At 42.0% G+C, this 18473-nt stretch overlaps 1 protein-coding gene across 2 annotated transcripts in view; it reads right to left on the bottom strand.

Annotated features, from left to right (window-relative positions):
* Positions 1 to 392: 392 nt before the first annotated feature.
* prickle1b (prickle homolog 1b) overlaps positions 393 to 18473 on the bottom strand; it is a 31017-nt gene continuing 12936 nt past the window's right edge. Inside the window, exons 1-8 of one of the 2 annotated variants that reach the window (XM_044342773.1) lie at positions 13758 to 14065; positions 10125 to 10322; positions 8982 to 9095; positions 6990 to 7127; positions 4180 to 4383; positions 3883 to 4069; positions 2375 to 3373; positions 393 to 2275 (exon numbers count right to left, since the gene is read on the bottom strand). In XM_044342773.1, the coding sequence (XP_044198708.1) occupies positions 1323 to 2275; positions 2375 to 3373; positions 3883 to 4069; positions 4180 to 4383; positions 6990 to 7127; positions 8982 to 9095; positions 10125 to 10322; positions 13758 to 13772 (2808 nt within the window). In that variant the 5' untranslated portion in view covers positions 13773 to 14065 and the 3' untranslated portion in view covers positions 393 to 1322. Of the gene's footprint in view, positions 2276 to 2374; positions 3374 to 3882; positions 4070 to 4179; positions 4384 to 6989; positions 7128 to 8981; positions 9096 to 10124; positions 10323 to 13757; positions 14066 to 18473 lie in introns of those variants that run through there. The other variant, XM_044342774.1, reaches the window with a different exon arrangement.

Here is an 18473-nt window from a genome sequence, read left to right as displayed (position 1 = left end):
ATTGTGATCTATTAACACAAGTTAAATGTAAATATAACATTAGCATCATAGAAATCAGATACTAAGATAACTTAGTTTCATTGCATGTCTCAACGAGACATGTTTATGTTGATACTTTTAGTATGGTATCAGACTCTCATAACCATGAGACAAATGAGTTGCAACTTCTTGCAGGGTTTGTATAGAAACAAATAAGTACTCCTAAGATGTACATGTTACAGATCAAGAAATATAAAGGGAGATTTTGACAATGTCCAGGTTTTAAACGAATGCAGTACCACAAAAGTCGTCGATGCACCTTACTGTATGTAAAAACACCACTAAATCCGAGGGTTACAAAATATGTAATTTGAAAATGAATATGTCAAAACTCAGGGAAACAGAACGACTCCTGAAGCTTTGGAGAAAAATATTTATTACAAGCGTCTTTACATCACAAAGCAATTGGTTATGACAGAGCAAGGGTAGTGAATAGTTTGGGCTGAATATGGAAAATGCGGGTGTTACTGCCATTCATATAGTGAATAGTGAGCATTGTGGAATACATGTTATAATAGACATTGTTACATGGCACTTTACTGTGAAGAACACAGTTTATGAAGTGGCACCTTCTTTGTTGTTTCTCATGAAATATTAACGAGGTCTGTTTGTTTACAACTGCCATTTTCTTTTATCATACACTTCAAAAACAATTCTTTAAACCACGGATATAAAAATACCAGTATTCAAATCTTAACTTAGTATATACAATGTCATTATGCATTATTAAATAATTATTTGGTTAGTTTCTATTTTCTACTTTAATTATCAACCTCTGTGTACAATAATATTGCCATTTTTACTGTACACAAAGGTATTGCTGCAAAACTTTTAACTGATCATAAAACATTTTTAAAAAACTTAATGGCAAATGCTGAATGAAAAAGTTAAATGTCTTCACTCCGACAAACTCTGTGCACAATTTCAGTCTGCACTGTCCAAAGGAAGGCCTCCAAATTTCCCAGTCCATGCATCATATTAGTGCTAAAATTCAATAAGTCCCAGTATCTAGGCCAAATTTGCACAAAAAAGTTACTATATGCACACATCCTATTTTCTCTTTCTTTCTTTGCTGTTTCAACAGTTCAAATCAAAGATTTCTTCTTTCCATAGATGTGGGCCTAAAATATGATATGAATCCTGAAGTGTTTGTAAGGTTGTTTTGTGTAGTTGTTTTGAACTGTCTTTCAAAACCTAGATTTTATCTGTGTAAACTATCATATGATAAAAAAACTTAATTGCTTAGTGTGGTGTGGGTTATAATGTAAATATAGTCTGAGCTTTTAAGAGATGATACAGTTTTTGGAACGGTGGCTCTTTCGGCGACCAGTCTGTGAGCCATGACTGTGGGGCGAGAGGGCTGTCACCCTAGTTGGGTAGTCCTCAGCATAGTAGCGCCCAGCAGGTCGAGGTTGGGGGATTGGCTGGCCCAGGAAATAACCCTCCTCCTCAGAGTCCGATGATGATGAAGAGCAAGTGGAGCACCACTCATCTTCATCTCTGTAGAGACCCATGAACTGGTCGACCCGTGGGTCTCCTTGAGTTGAGCCCTGAAGCATATAGTCCGATCGAGTTTGCGAGTAGGCCAAAGGCAGCCTGTGTGGGGGATGCTGTAGGAGCAGGGCACCACAAGGAGGGTTTACCAGACCCTGCTGCTGGGGCTCATATGGCCTCTGGGCCTTCTCCAAAGGCACCATGTGAAGGGCGTTGTCCGAGCGGGTTTTGCGACTCCTGTGGTGCCTGCCTTGCCGGCGGTGCTGTCTGTTGCGCCCATGGTGGCTCGTTGGGCGGCTTCTTTCTTTGCCCATCTCATCTGGGCAGTAGGCCCTCCGCTGTGGCTTCTCACTCATGGGATGCTTTCTAATATTGACCTCAAATCCATCATTATATCCATTGTCCACAGTGTCTTCTGAGAACTTGACCATCTGAGGAGGCCTTGACTGTGACTTACTCCTCCTCAGAGCTGGAGCATGGACAAAAGAGGGAGGGAGGCCATCTGAATGTGGGGATAATGAGAGAAGTCCTCCGGCTGTGCCACCCCTCATTGCCAATGCTGCCTCCTCTTCTCCCTTCTCCATGTTAAGGTTGAGAGAGTTGGTACTGTGGTGAATATGGGATGAATTAAAGGTTCCCATGTTGCTCATCTTCTCACAGTCTTCTGCCACCAAAGGATCCTGCATGGCATGAAGGGAGTAGACTATAGGTCTTTCTCTGTCATCTCCGTCCACTGATGCACCTAAGGAGAGTGAGCAAGAAAGACACGTTTTAAACAGATGTTGGCTATAAAAAGAAAGCACATTTTCCACTAAATCCATGTAACCAATATTGGCCTTACCAGTGATGTTGGAGAGTGCCAGGGAGTCCATGGAGTCTCGAACACCCTGCTCGGCCTTCCTCAGCTCATCAGCAATACACTCTAGCGAGTCTTGGTACCACTGCCTGGTGTCTGGCCATAGGCCCTGCCTTCCTGTGCCAGATTGGTCCTGATCTTGGTCCATCTCCAGCTCTTGGATCTTTCTGGCACTGGCAGGACCTGGATGACTCCCATAAGCTGAATCTCCCAGCCCATCTTGGGACTGGGCCCAGTACATTTCAGGCAGGTGCTTCTTGCTCATCAGTCCAGGGCTAAGGCTGTTGGCTCGGGATTGATTGGAAGTCTGGCTCTGGGTAGGACTGGCAGGGGTGGGTGAGGAGGGGGTAACCCCCATGGATGTACTATCAGGTTTTAGCCAGGGGTCAGAGACACTTATTAGCCTGTTTCTGTCACTGCTAGGGCTGGGAGATTTTAGGGGTGGCTGCTGAAGTTGGTGCAACATCCCGCGGTCACCAAACTTAAGCAGGAGCTGAGTCATGTAGTCCTCATGCTGGGCCCACTCCTCTGGATCCTCCTCTCCCCCAGCATCCTGCTCCTCCCGCTCCCTCCAGAACCTTTCCTCCTCCAGGCCTAGATGGGCCAGTTTCCGCCCTACAATATCAATGTCGCCATCAGCATCTCCATCACCCTCGCCGTCCCCAAACTTGTACTCAAATGAGGGGACAGTAGCAGGTGGGTTAAACAGCTGTGACTGTCTCCACTGTTCTGCAGGCCTGCTGCTCTTCCCCATGCGGACACTGCGCCGTGACTCACGTGAGCGGGCAGACTGGAAGGCAGAATCGGATGAGTCAGAGGCATGAATATCTTCCCCCTGGCTGCAAGCCTTGGAGCAATAGATGCGGCCTTGCTTTGGGAGGAAGGGACAGCCCAGCAAGGATGTCTTACACTGGGCACAGCAGAAGCACTGGTCTGTAGCATGCCAGTGTACTCCTTCGTAGGTCATCTGGGCATGGTCAACACCTAAAGGATGGTAGGATAAAGACAAAAGGAGCATAGTATTAAGAATAGTAATTTTACAAAAAATAATCAGTCAAAAAATCACTTCAAAGCTGGAACATGTTGGTTTGTTACACAAGAACCATCTGAAAAGTTGTTAGGAAACTGGAAAAGGACAGGCACTTTCAAAAAATACTTGGCAGGTGATCTGTCTATCACTGTCTATCACCGTCTTACCTTGTGAGGCAGCTGGATTCACAAGATCACTCAAGAAATCCTCATAGGACACTGATTGGTCCGAACTACCAGTGGTTCAGACACAAGCGCATAACTTAAAGCCTGACAAGATGGATTCTCTCATGATGTCGCGAATCCAGCTACCTTGCAAGGTAAGGAACATGGGTCTTGGGTATAAAAACTTTTGTTCTTGAAACAACAGGGTGAAATCAAGACCTCATGCACCTCACGACTAACCAAACTAATCATTTACAACAGTGGGTTATCTGACAACACAAAAGAAGACATTGACTCACCAATATTTTCACCACAGGCCTCACAGTACTCTGCATACAGTGACTCAAAGCAGCCACAGCAGTAGGGCCGGCCATCTTTCATGATGTAGCGTTGCCCCCCAAGCAATGTCTCACACTCGAAACAGGCAAAGTGCTTCATGTGCCAGTGACGACCCTCTGCTTCGGTGCACTCGTCCGCAAAGATGATCTGAGGAGAAATTCACACAGAGGGTTGACTTTGACAACATTAGCTTTGATTTGGGGGGTTAATAAGCAAGTTAGCCATAGTTGGTACTCAAGACTGCTACTGCTACTTACCTCGTCACAAGAAGAGCATCGTGGTTTGAGAAGCTCAGCGTGATGTCTCCCACAGATGATCTTCCCATTTTGGTAGAAATAGATCAGATCTACCAGCAGTTCTTGACACGTGGCGCATACAAAGCATGCTGGGTGCCAGCAGGGGCTCGGCCCTGCCCTAGAGGCAAAAATTGCCATCTCCCCTCCATTGATGCCTCCGCCACACTGACAATCAAACACAAACAACAGATGATCCATGAGATTTATATTTTAGGCATCTTGTTGATGCAGTGCCTTACAGTGAAAAGCCTTTAACCTTGCTTATGGGATTATTAATGAATCTGGTGATAAGTATGCTGCCTTGAGAATGAAACTAAACAACAGTGTGGAGACGAATGCTTAAGGGAATGACATTGGAACATAGATGTGTGATACAGTTGATGCCTGTGACACATGAGGAATGCAACACAAATAAAAGAGAGCTTATGGAGATAAAAATTCAAAATATATCATGTATCGCCTGATGTTTCATTGGCAGTGATGCTAAAACAAAGAAGGCTAAACAACAGGTGATCATACTGCAAGTGCCAAAGGAATATGATCCATTCAAAACACATCAGTGAATCCTGCAGTGATTACAGTCATAGCAGAAATACAGAAATGGATGATAACATGGGCACAATGCAATGTAATCTTTTCACGGCAAAAAATAGATATTATGGCTTATGCTGTGCAACACTCACTACACCAGAGCTTTGCTCATCTAAACACTGAGCTTCCTACACGCCTTACAGTTATGTTCTGGCTATTCAATTACTTTTGTATTCTAACTATGTGATCTACCATTTTGTTGCCACCTAAAGCTTCACATGCTTACAACAAACAAGTAAATGAAAGGCTAGAAGATATCTCCATGTCTTCTTGGAGAAATGATGAAGCGTTTCAGAGAGGATCCTCTATTTAAAGGAAGTTAATGATAAACATCAATTACTACTTTTCCAAATGAATTAATTTGAGAAGCACTCTTTGTTTTAACAAGGGGGTAGATATAAATCACGTTAAGTACCAATCAAGGGCTCATTTGGAAGTAATGAATTTCAAAAATACTTAAATCTCAAATCTAACCCTCAGAGCATAGCTTCTGTACCAACAAAAGTCATAGAAAAATGCTAACCTAAATTAAAAGTGATTAATGTACGAGTATGTGTTTGCATTCCAGTTGGTGTTTGTCCCACGTTGGTATAAAAAGTGTGTCTCTGAAGAATTGGTCAGCATTTTTGTCTTGTAAGCCTAAACATAAATCACTAGCATTGGTTCTGAGTCAAAAGATCATATGACTCCATGGAGATTGTTAAAGTGTGTCTGAATGTGCAATCACAGGTCTTTATATAACCCAGCAGAGCTATGAGACACCCACAGGCAGCTATGGGATGCCCAGCTATTAACCATTATTACCGGGTTGGACAGACAGGGGCCTTGGATACAGGGGTGTTGTGTGTCCCTGGGAGTTATGGCAACAGGAAACTGGAGCCTGACAAATTGTGTGTGAATGTGTGTACATTCGTGGGTGGATGTTATATCCTTTTGAATACATGAGCATGTGTGTGTTTTGCGGAGCATAAACTGTATGAATATACATGCATGTCCAGTACGTGTAAGAATGTAAGTGTGTTCCTGTTGGTGTTCCTCTTTGTCAGTTCGGACTGTGTGACCTTGAATGAGTGGTGACAGGCTACATCTGCCTGTCCAGAGGAATTAACATAGCTGGCCTGTTCTTCCTGGATGCCTGACAGAGGATGTGGTTTGCTCACTGGTCAGGGCTGAATTTGCCGAAAGCCACATAACACTAATATTTATGTTTATTGTATTGAAAGGAAGTTTTTCGGAAATATGATTGAGGACGGCTTGAATGCCAGTAGATGTTGTGTTTTATAGCACCATCACCAAATCAAAATAGGAAACAGAGGACAGGTTTTAGGATAGTTTCCAATGTTGTGTTTGTTCGTAGCTCACAATGGCTTTAACCAGGATCTCGAAATGGAGGCTAGATGTCAGAAAAATATCCTGTATCTCGAAAAAACATTGAGGATTAGGATACTTTCCCTTGATGGCACATATTTACATTACACTGTTGGTGTGTTTAAAAGTCTGTACACTGTGTATAATCCAGTTAGAGTTTCTATTTTCCCTCTGGGTACATCTACAACTTAAGTAAACCCACTTAGTGGAAGAATTTTCAGAGCCAGATGAAGAATCTTGCCTTATTCTATAATTCGAGTTGTTTCCAAAAAAGGTCTTAAAACAAGCTAAATGCGCTGTGCTGCATGCAATTATGTGGAATCATCTGCCACATACTGTGACCTGTTTGGAAAAAGTTGGATTTTAAGACTCCGAGCAAGAATTACTTATTAACCTGTACATGTTTTTTTTCTGCAGTCTGTCATGCTGAGATATAGATGGGTGGCAGGAAATTGGCCGAATTCCTCCTGGGGAACTGACTTCTCCGCTCGGTTTGAGCATGAGCCTCCCAATTTCCCTGCTTCCTCCCTCGCCCTAATGAGGAAGTTTATGTCCATGATTAAAACCCTCGCATTAGCCAATCAGATTTGTGCCTGAGGCTGCCACGTGCTGGGATGGGAGAGTGGGTGTTAGCTGCTCATGATATAAATAACTTAAGATCCACCAGTTGGTTTCCTTGTAACTACTAGCGAACCTTATAGCTATATGAGAACTAAATGACGCAAGTACTTTTCATGAGTGCATATGTGTGTGTGTGTGTGTGTGTGTGTGTGTGTGTGTGTGTGTGTGCGCTCATGGGTATCAGCACCTACATTTTCACAGCGAGTGTGTTGCAGAGCTCGGGGCAGGATCTTGGGTGTTCCTCTCCCCAGTGCTTCCCTCTTCCTCTGGGCACTGAACGTATGCAGCTCCCTCTTTTCCTCCTCAGTCAGAGAGTGGCAGTAGCGCACCTGGTAAAGAAAGAAGAAGAGATGAGTGGAGAAAAGAAAAGAACAGAGAGGCTGATTTATGACTAAGAGGGAACCAGTTGAGGAGAAAGCGAAGCAGCACTTAAAAACATCCACCCATTACCGCTGATGGTTCAGCTTTCATCTTTGCATGCAACTTTGGGGAAGTGAATCAAAAGAAGTCCATATATGGCTGGAAAATTGTTTAATTAAAGCTAATTCCCCTCAAGGCTGCGTTGAAAGGATGGCGTGAGTGATACACAAACCCTTCCTCTGTGTTTAGAGATGGTGATGAAGGCTCAGATAAAAAACCGAGACTATCCTTACAACCAGCTTGCTTGTTCTCTAAACAACAGTAAATGATGCCGGCGTGTGAGCTCGCACACACACACACACACTGTCTCTGTCTCTCCCTTTCACACACACAGAGTGCTTATCCTTCCTAACCACAGTTACGCAAGGAATCCTCCTGCAGTTTGCTTCCTCAGCCACCAGGTCTGCCGACAAACATCATAAAACCGCTCGGTCAAACACTCTGTGTGTGTGTCCGTTGAGTGTTCTTATTGTGTATCTTCCATGTGTGTATTCAGAGACCACCTCTGTCAGACAGTAGCCCCCCACCCCCTCCCTCTCCTCTGGTGATAACCCCTCTACCATATCTCCTAATGTAAACTCTATTAACACAGACGTGAAAGGAGTGCTGGTTTACACACCATAAAACTATTATACGGAAGAGGCTGGCATGTGCTTTACTGTCACAGAAGGGTTTTTTGTTAAAAGGCTGAGGGAATGTGGCCATTGTTCTGGTTTTACTAGAAAAGGCAGGAAAGCTTGTCTTCACTTTACTCAGCTGCTAACTTAAGTTTAGTTAGAGTTGGGTATCATTTGAAATTTGTTATTGCCAATATGATCGCTTCATAGAATAGTTTCAGTACTGATACAAAAACTATACTTTGAGAACAAGTTGTCCTCTTTTTTTTTAAACTTCTTATAAGTTAAATGTTTGTCTAAGTACAAGCAGCCTTTGCCTGAGTCTAAAACAAGAAAAGGCAATTTTCTGTGTGCTCACTTTTGCTGAAATTTGAAGGTTTAAAGACTGTAAACTGGTTAAAATGTCTTCAAATGTTAATTGTTTGCATGTGGGATGATGTGTGCAGTTGAAGCACTTAAAGTACTTAAAGTAGTTGAAGTTAAAGCACTGATAAAGTGTCTGTTGAATTTTATGAGTCAAAAGCAGTTGATATCAGCTGATTTGTAATTAGTGAAAGCATCAGAAAGTTGAAGCCCTGTAGGCAGTTGAATTGTCTGCAAGAACCGAAAGTAGCTGAGGAGTGGAAGAACTGGAAAAAAGGTGAACTGTCAGCGTAAGAGATGAAAGCAGCTGTAATGTCATTTCAAGAGTAATGAAGAGATGAAAGCACTGCTAGAGACAGATGGAGTGTGTGCTGCAGACACATTTTGGACCGTACCAAAAAGAGAACTAAGACTTGATACTGAGCCCTAAGTTCAGCTGAGTTCAAGTCGACTTTTTCTTCTCAATCATTCGTCCTTCAGCTGCAATATCTCTGACACAATGATCAGATTTCGACTCCTTTGCCTTATTTAGTCTAGATTAACTGTTTGTATTGTCAATTTTTAAATGTTTATTAGCTTAATTTAGCTTTTTGTGATTATGTGAATATTGTAATATACCATTATTGTTGAAAATTTAAGTTTAATCTAGTGTTGCAAATCTTAACTCCATGGTACAAACTTCTGCCTCTGTCTCTACCACAGACTGTCACTTTCCCCATCTCTCTCACTCTCTCTGCTATGCTATGCACCCTGTCACCACACTGTCTCTCTCATTATCTTTACCTCGTTGTCGTGTGGCGGCAGCTGGTAGAGGAGCTGTCGGATCCTGTGCTTCTCTCCGGGGCTGTTGACATATGGCACCTTGTCCTCTGGCAGACATGAGAAATACATCTGGACCTGCAGATGAAGACAGATGAATGAACTTTAGATGACATTTCTTGCAGAAACAAATATCAGACAGATGGTTCTTTGAACAATAGATATAGAGAAATGTATTTTTGTGTCTGTCTCTCATGATGTAGCATTTAGGACTCTAATGGCATTTTATTTTGTTGTATGATCAGTTAAATCACATAAATCAGTGTAATATGTTGCAGTCAGGAGGGCAGCAATGTTATCAGTATGCTTGAGAGGAAGGGAGGAGGGGAGAAAGTGGGAAGAGGAGGAAAACACAGGTCCAAAATAGAGAGGAGAGGAGAGGAGAGGAGAGTGTCTCGTCTATTGCTCTCAATCAGGCAGAGGAGAGGCAGAATGGATATCAGTGGGGAGTGACTGCTGCTATGTGTGTCCTTATTTTGTGACGCTGTGGGCCAAACATGTCTATCTCAATCCAGTCACAGGCGCCCGACTGTGACATCTCTTCACACACAAGAGACAGCTGGGGGGGGACTGCAAATGTTAAGCTAATTCTCCCTGATAGGAAAAAAAGGAAACATGAACAATTTTTTTTTTCTTACCATGCATTTCTCTGAGAAAATATGGAAAAAATAGGTGCAACCTCACAGTCATTTCTGCCAGAGATGTGCTGCACATGTGTATCTTAAATACACACTAATGAATGTGAAAAAAAAAAAAAAAAAATCCATAGCCAGATGTTGGGCCTTAGCCAGAGGCCAACATGCGGTGCTACTAATCCGCTAGTGTGGCATAGGGAACAGAATGTCTGCTTATTTGAACTAAAGCCCCACGCTGTTAGCGTACAGGTTTATACTCTTATCCTCTGAAGAAAAATTCCATCTTCAGATACTCTGACACCAAACTGTAATGTGCAATAAATTTATTTTTTCCAGCAAGTTATTTTGTGCTGGAATTTACATTTGCATCTTCCCATTACCTTAAATTTCTTTTCTACTCATACAAATGGAGAAAATGTACTGAAATATACTAGCATAAAAACGAAATGGAGTGAGTGAGCTGAGGCCTTACCTGTTCAGGTCTGAGTCCTGGTGGCACCCAGGCATACTCCTCCAATGCACACCCGGAGTCATCATCTGAGGTGGAGCTCCTCTGGAAGCCCACCGACATCTTTCCCATCTTTCCCCCAGCACGTGGCTCCATCTCCGGGCCTCGATGCAATGGACGCTCCCCTCTCTCACTGCGCTCCAGGTTCATCACACACGGGCGCTGTGAACAAAAAGGAGGATTTAAGAATTTACAGTGCCAACTTTTCATTTTTTCCCCTCTGATCCCTCCTCTGTTTGCTTTATACTTTTTTCCTAATTATAGCTAAAGCTCTGGCTTTTACCTTTTCACTCCTTGTCACTGATTGGTTAGTATACTGCTGATTTAGGATTTTTGCGCTCACTGTTAATTCCTTTGCATTTTGTAAAAGCCTACAATCAATCAATTACTTTAAATCTCTAAATTTCTCCACAAGATAACTGTTTTGATCCCAGCAGTGTTATAACAGTTAGACATAGCAGCTACAAAAGAATAGAGCAGGGATTGTTCCTCTGTTGGACTGGAAGGGAAAACAGGTTTCTCTTACCATCACACCACAGACTGCCATCCTTTCACAATTCAAGTAACATATGTTATTTTCCACCCCATTAGTGCAGCATGTCATACTTCCTTTGTTTATCCATTACAGAATCATGCTTGATAAGACACCGAAAATAACACTTTCCTACTTCCAAGAGGCACTTAGGATGATATATAATGGAAAATCATACCAGGCTTTCTCAGTATGTTTGCACTTATTCAACAGGCAACGTGACTTTTCCCTGACTTAACTGTACTTATCTCACATTGTGAAGATACAACTGCAGCATACAGAACATCAAAGGCTATGTATTTCGGTCAAAATTCTATTATCTGCGTACAAAGGTACATTGGATACAATGAGACAGTTATTTTAAGCTAGGATTGTAATACTTTGACATAACATGATGCAGCAGATGTTTCCAGCTGTTAACCCAGCAAACATCTGTGATGCTTATTCACTGTGCTAAAAGCACTGAAGGTTGGGAAACAAACTCATGCATGAACGAAATTCAGGGAATCACTATTGCATAAGTGGACAATGATGATCTGGAAAATGCAAAAAATAACAAAACGGTGTAAAAGTCTTACCAATTAAAAGGTAGCCGCAATCTTAACAACAATCCACATATGTCCACTCAAACTGCAGTGTGAATCCTACTACTGCATTTCAAAGTGCTTCTTTTTCTTCCCTTTACAAGCTGATAAGAGTTGGACTGGTGGACATGAATAGGGATTAATCAGTCTGATCCTTGCGTGCCCGCCTTTAGCAGTAGCCCTCTTATCTCTGACATGCAAATCTGGACCGGGTGGGGGGGTGAGGTGGGGGGTTGGCAGTCAGAAACTTCACACAAGTTCTCCAAACTTCATGTAGGTTTGATCTATTACACAATAGCAGCACTATCAGGGTCATTAGGGTCCTGATGGCATCTATTGGCAAAACATTATTCCAGTTAAGTGACTGTAAAGCAGTCAGTTGAAATTCATTTAGAGCAATTGCTGTGCCAGGTGATAGCCAGCAACTTATCAGATAGTCTGTAAATAGAACATTATATCAGTTGTTTGGGTTGATTGTAGCACTTTGAAACTTCTAGTCATAATTTGTGATAATGTACAGTACAGATCTCCAAAGAAAGACACTACCCCCCCCCCCCCTTCAAAGGTCAAAGGTCAGTTGCAACTGAACTGAGAATCCAAACACTGTTGGAGCGCAGCCCCATCCTCGTAGAAATGTCAACCCTCAAGGCTCCTGACACTTCACCATGTAGTCAAACTCCAGAACAAGAATGTGGAAATATTAGCATTCCGCTATTAGCATACAGTTGAGTTCCATTTAAATAAAGCCCAGGGCCTCAAAACACTGACTTTACAGATTAGAAACGCTGTTAGAAGTCAAACTAAAGCTCTTATCAAAGGGAACAAAAGCGTATTTGGTTGTTGCTTTGTTCTTCAGTGACTAATCTATCAGGTTTTATGGTAGGACAGATAATGTTATCACCCACAAGCTTTTCTTACCTGTCTGCTTTATCTCACTTAACCTGGTTAAGACCAGTAAGTGGTGCAATTAGATGAAGTCTTTTTTTTTCTCAAAGATTTTTTTGTGCCACCATATCAATGGCACTGTTGGTGTAGTTTGAGGTTAAAGAATAAGAAGCCAGTAATGTTTTTTTTTTTAACTGACAACTTGGACGCAGGTACAGTTTCAGGGTCACACACAGTAAGTTATCTGGGATGTTTGATAATGCACACACGTGTGCTTTTGCAAGGGATGCAACATGTCACGTCCAAAGCTATAAAGTTACCAAACATCATAAAAGACCTGAACTATCTGATTTATTTCACATATTTTTGGTCACATCAGCACAATATTAACTGCAATTCTTTGTCCTATTTAACGTAACATTAGGAAAGGCATGTTCCCACAAAATCTTGATTTTTCAAATTCCGGGACTAGCACTTGAAACTTTTGGTCTCTGTCCTCCTCTGCCCTTCAGCTCTCCAGCTTCTCATCTCACAAGCTGCAAGGAAAAGGTGACTGCAGATTCCTGAGCCAACATACACAGCAACTCACATTACACCATGTCACCCCTTGGCAATAACACAATGGCCGTCTTTGTCAAAAAACAAAAACAAAATGTCTACCCGTTCCTCCTCTCGACCCGGGCCGCGGTGGAGACGTGACGGGGGGGAGTTTGGCAGGGGTTAAAAAGGGAAACTCTTTTTTGAAAAAGGCATTTAAAGAGTCACAACATTGGGTCCTGTGTAAACATGGGGCCAGATGTAGCCAGCTAAAGGTTAACCGTGTGCTCCTCCCCCGCTTAACTGACACTTTTTTAAAGGGGCTCTCCTTTACCAGAGAGGCTGGAGGAATTAGTAAGTCAAACACGTGTTTTTTTCAAATGAACACAACTTCGGGCGAACTAAAGGAATACATCCTAATCTACTGGAAAGTATGACTTTTACAGATTGAGCCAAAGTGTATCAAATTCTCCCAATGTGAGGAGATATTTATTAAAATATCAAACTGGTGGTGGTAGTGAAATAATTACAGCTTTAGTTGCCTGCAATGAATTTTGGGACATATTTGGAGAGTGTTTGTTGGGAAAAAAATAGTTAATATAATGTTAAACTGAAAAAAGCTACATTTTTTCTAAATGTCATGTGATTTGCTTTAGAAAAACCATTAAATTGTGGAGTTCAAAGGCCGAGGTCATCGCTCTTTGACTCGCTAAGAGTGTTATTTTAAGGCCAAATGGGTGTCAGGGGGTGCACAGAAGACTTAACACAGCTGGAGCAAGACCACCTGCACACACACACTATCACCTCACTGCTGTCTATACACACAAATACAAGACCTAGATGTACCACCTCTCAGACACACTGCACTTAAATCTTCAACCATTCATTCTCTAAACCCAGGTAATGTCCCACAATCCATTGAACGCCTACTCATCTACAGATCTAAACTTTAGTTGGTGCAAACATTTTCCATGGTAAAAATGCGAAAGCGCTTTTCATTCAACAACATCTTTCATCATTTAAAAGGTTCACAGAGTGCACTTTTTTTTTCACTCTTACCTCCAGGAAAAGCATCTCTCTTTCCACCTGCACATAAAGCTCTCATTCACTTCCACAGTCTCCTGGTCACACAGCGCTGCAGCTCTGGCTACATGTCTGCTGCATCAAGCTCAATGGATCCTTGCTCTAATCAGATCCAGATCCAACGTCTCAGCCTTTGGAAGTCAACGTCAGCTGTGAGGGAGTCCGAGAAGCCGCAACTCTCACTCCACAGCTGAGGAGCACCTCATTTAGTAATCCAAAATTTAGAGGTCTAAAGAGCAAGGAGGAGGGCAGAGAGGTGACGTCTCTATCTGGAGTGTCTCCGATCTCAGTGAGTGTGTGGGAGTGAGTGGGTGTGTGTGTATGTGTGCTCTTGTGGCAGCCAAGCCTTGCTTGCCCCTCCCTCATTCCTCCCCTCCAGAGCAAATCGCCTGCCACTGCACTTCAATCACACACATATTTCAGAGTCAACACCCCCCCCCCCCCCCCCCCCCCCCCCTCCATCTCCACACCCTTTCCTCCACCAGAGTGACACCCAGCCCCTCCACCCTACCCCCCTCAACTTGGCTGCAGGATTCCTGAGAGCCAGATGACATGTCTGCTCTACTCTCTCACTCCTTCTCTTTGTCTTTCTTTCAGACTCTTTCCCTCTTTCACAAATGTTTTGTTCTACAAGCCAGACAACTGTCTCATAGGAGAGCAGTGGAAGACAAAATCATCTCAAATTCAATTTCAAACTCAACTTTAATTGCAGAAAAAAAGATTTGCTTCCTTCTGAGGCAGGCATGTGTAAAAAACTGATTTGCATAATTATTTTGACTAATTTCCCTAAAATTAAATTTCCATCTATTATGCAAATGTGTGCACGCTCTGCTCACGCTTCGTCCGTTATTCTGTCATTAAATGGTTCCTGGAGTTATCCAGGCTGATGCATCTCATGCCATTTGCTCTAATAATGTCACATTAATTTATTTGTCACAGATGCAAGTGTTCATGGCCCAGCTGCTCCATTATCTCAACAGCAAAATTTATCATTTGTGCACAAATCAATGCAAAATTATAGTATTGTAAGGGTTTAATCTTACATGCTATTTGAAAATGAGGCATTTTACAAAATGATGACAAGCACAAAGCTGAGACAAATTATGGTATGTTTTGGAGGTTTTGAATTATTTAAAAGCAGCTTTCCTTTTTCTGTTTAAATATTGACTTTGCATCCTCCAAAGTCAACCTCATCCATCTCAGGAAATTCTCCCGAATGGGATCTGTCTGCTCACCCTGTTACTGACACTGCTACCCCCCCTCCCCCCCAACTTTCTATTTTGGTGATCTGAATGAATGGAAGGAGAGAGAGGTCCCCGGTTCTCATCCCTCACATCGCCAGCCACACTGATGTCATTGTCAAAGAACACTTCACTTAAAGAAACGTCAGACAAGCAGTCAGTTACAGAAGTGAAGAGTTTTTTATAAAATGAGATATCGATATCTACATTATTAATTACAAAATATAAAAAAAGTTGCACTTATTGTCTAGAAAGAGTTTCTAAGGCCAGTGCAGAAAAAACTGCCTGATACAAAACAGTGGACAACATACAAGAATTCATTTGATATGCTGGCAAAGTTTGATGTGATTTATTTGGACAAGGTCTACACCATCCGTCATTGTGAGAAGCTGAAAAGCAGCAACGGCTTCATTTAAAGAGTCTAAAATGACAAATGAGTTTGCTCAATTGTCCAGCAGACAAAGACGCCCTCTCCCCTGACAACCCCACAAAGTGACTTGCAGAGAGGGCAACAGAGCTGTTTGTCACATGCCAAATTACCTGCTACAAATGAGAAACGACTCAGTTAGCTAACTAGCTTAGGAGAGTGAGATAGAGCTAAAGATTCTGTGTGCACATAGAGATGGGAACGTCTATGTGCTTTGCCAACACGACCTTCTTTCCTGGCATGCCAGTGCATATTTGAAATTGAGAGAGAGAGAAGGGAAGCTTGGCAGTCCAGTCAGAGGGTAAACCTTTCAGAAAAGCTCTCAAGTTTTCCAGGGGTCTTGGCGCCACTCTGCAAAAGCCACTTTGTATTTAACCCTCAGAATGATGTGCATTGAGTTTCCTGAGATATTTATCTGGATATGCATTCAGAAAGCTCTGGAAAATTTCTTCGACAGGTAGACAGGCAGAGAGCAAAACCTCTATATTTGTGACAGATAAGTACTTAATTCAGATAACGAAAAGTGACAATGAACGGGTAAGGAATGCTCTGGCGTGAATAGAGGACAGGTCCGAGGATGAGTGGCTTTATCCCAGACAATAGGCAGATATCGGCCTTTCAGATTGGGCCTGGGCTTGTGGCCAGAGATCCACGGTTCTTTAGAAAACACAAGAGGAAAGTTGACCTTGCAGTCTCCTCTGCTTCCTCTTAGAGGAGAAGGAGCGACAGTGCAAAAAGGTTCAGGAAATTCTTTTTAATAAGCTCTTGTTGTTAGTGTTGTAAGTGTCAGTCTGTTATTCCTTTAAAGCCAAGGAACATAATGGAAAGAGATCTTTCACTTGTGTTTTTATTCATTTTTAGATTCATTGAGGCTTTTAAATTTGTAGAATTATGACTTCACTGCAGTCCTTTAAGTAGACCAGATCACAAAAAGACAAAGAAACAAAATGTCGCCCCCAAACTTGACAAGCGATCATCCTGCAGCTTCCTGCCTACACAATATAAAGTAGGTTTTTAACGGGTCTTAGCCATTATAAGGCAAAGACATCATGTATCAGCTCTCTGTAGAGCCATTTGGACATGTGCTGAATGGATGATGCCTTGGTTGCTTTCACATGTCTGAGACTGATGAGCAGGAGCTAACTAATGGAGGGTTTATGCAGTGACTTTTGACCCCAGCGCTCACAAATAAACACATGATGCACACACAGTGCAAGCACACAGTTCCTCCAAAAGCTGGGATTTCTTACATTTGACCTTTTTAATGTTAGAAAATGGCAAGTATTTAATGTTATAATTATATCACTTTTCACAAGCAACTATTTAAGATTCATTCCCACCACATATTCTATGACAGAGAAACTGTAAATGGATGAATTTACTGCAAAACAACAACTGAACAAGTAAATTTAAGGATAATATTGGCCCAAAATATCAGTCTAACCCTAAACTCAGTAAAGTCAGAAGTAATTTGGGAAGAAACCTTTTGATAAAGTCTCTCAAAGAACTTTCTGAGCAGTTTTTTTTAACTTGGCAAAAGCTTTGGACTGAGGTTCTGACAAGATCTAGTGGCCTTTTCTATTCTTGAAATCCTAGACCAAGTCTAGACAACACATTTACTGCTCACACACCTGGCACACTTACTCTTTCTGGCCACACATTTCATCTAACTGAGAACTCAACTGGTAATTTGGCCTTTTCTTAACCTTTATTGTGCAGGGAAGCCTTGCTGAGTACTCTTTTTTTCAGCAGCACTGTGCTCTATTCTCATTTATGGCAGTAATTCACACCTGGACTCTACCACTAGCACTGTGTTTCATCCCCAGGAGGCAAGAAGGGGGTTTAACTGATCCCTTACAATGCAAATATCAGGGAGACATCCCTCTGGTTGTTCAAAACAGAAATCAACATAGGACAATGACATGTCTCAACTTGTCGCAGGACAGTTCATCATAAAAAGCTAAAAAGCCAAACTCAAACAGAGCATGGAGGCCATTCCTTATGTTAAAGTAGCGTAGAGTGCAAAGACATGACAAAATATGCAAGATTTTCCAAATAGCTTTTCAACAGACCCAGTAACCCAGAATTCTGTTTCCAATATGCAACTATTTTGCACAAGTTATCCGCTTTTCAGAGCCAGTCACAGGGCACAGAGCTGCAGACAGAAATTACTACAAAGGAGATGGCACACAGTGATACAATTTTTGACGATATACAACCTGTCTATGCCATTTGACACTAACCTGCCTCAATTTTTGCCACACCACAACACAACATCATCCAGGAAGGTGTTGGGTTGGCCAGACATGCAAGCACATTCCTGGTGGATTACTCTTTAATGTGAACACAGTATATCTACTGTTTAGCTCAGGATCGTTGTTGATTGATTAATTAATAGTTTTCCAGAGTTGTGATTTTCAGTTTGTTTACACTTCAGACTTAGTGTGGGGGAAACAAATGAGATACTATTTATACAGCGTGTCCTTAAAAGGCACTGGTACTGGCTAGCTGTTTCTCTGTGTTTCCAGTCTTTATGCTGAGCTAACTGGCTGCTGGCTGTAGCGTCATATTTAGCATACAGACATGAGAGTGGTATCAATCTTGCGTTTACCAAAATGTTTTACTACTCTGTGAAAAGGCTGCTCCTCTCCCTATTCACTAGGCCTTATTCCCCAACATTATCTTTGTTTTGTGTGAAATCATTGTTATTATCAGTCAAATATTTCCATAATAATAATAATTTGTTAATTCAACTGTTTTTTCTAAAATAATTGAACACATTGGTTCATATGTGTAGTGTATTTTTGTTGACAGGTTTATGGTCTGTTAGACAGGGCAGGCCATTCCGTACGTTTCTTTGAGTTATTGTTCCACCTGTGATGTTGGGGGTAGATCAGCTGCTCAATCAGGGATAGTGGCAACAGGTTTGCATCATTAGTTCCTCTTAGCAGTGAGGGACTAGGCATTGTTAGGGTGTGCAAAGATAGGTAAAACTGTTCTGTAGTGAATTACATTTGGTTGAAC

The sequence above is a fragment of the Thunnus albacares genome, chromosome 23, assembly GCF_914725855.1.
Source record: "Thunnus albacares chromosome 23, fThuAlb1.1, whole genome shotgun sequence".
NCBI lineage: Eukaryota > Metazoa > Chordata > Actinopteri > Scombriformes > Scombridae > Thunnus > Thunnus albacares.
Note: the sequence above shows the minus strand (reverse complement) of the source record. Positions and strands in the feature narration are given on the sequence as shown.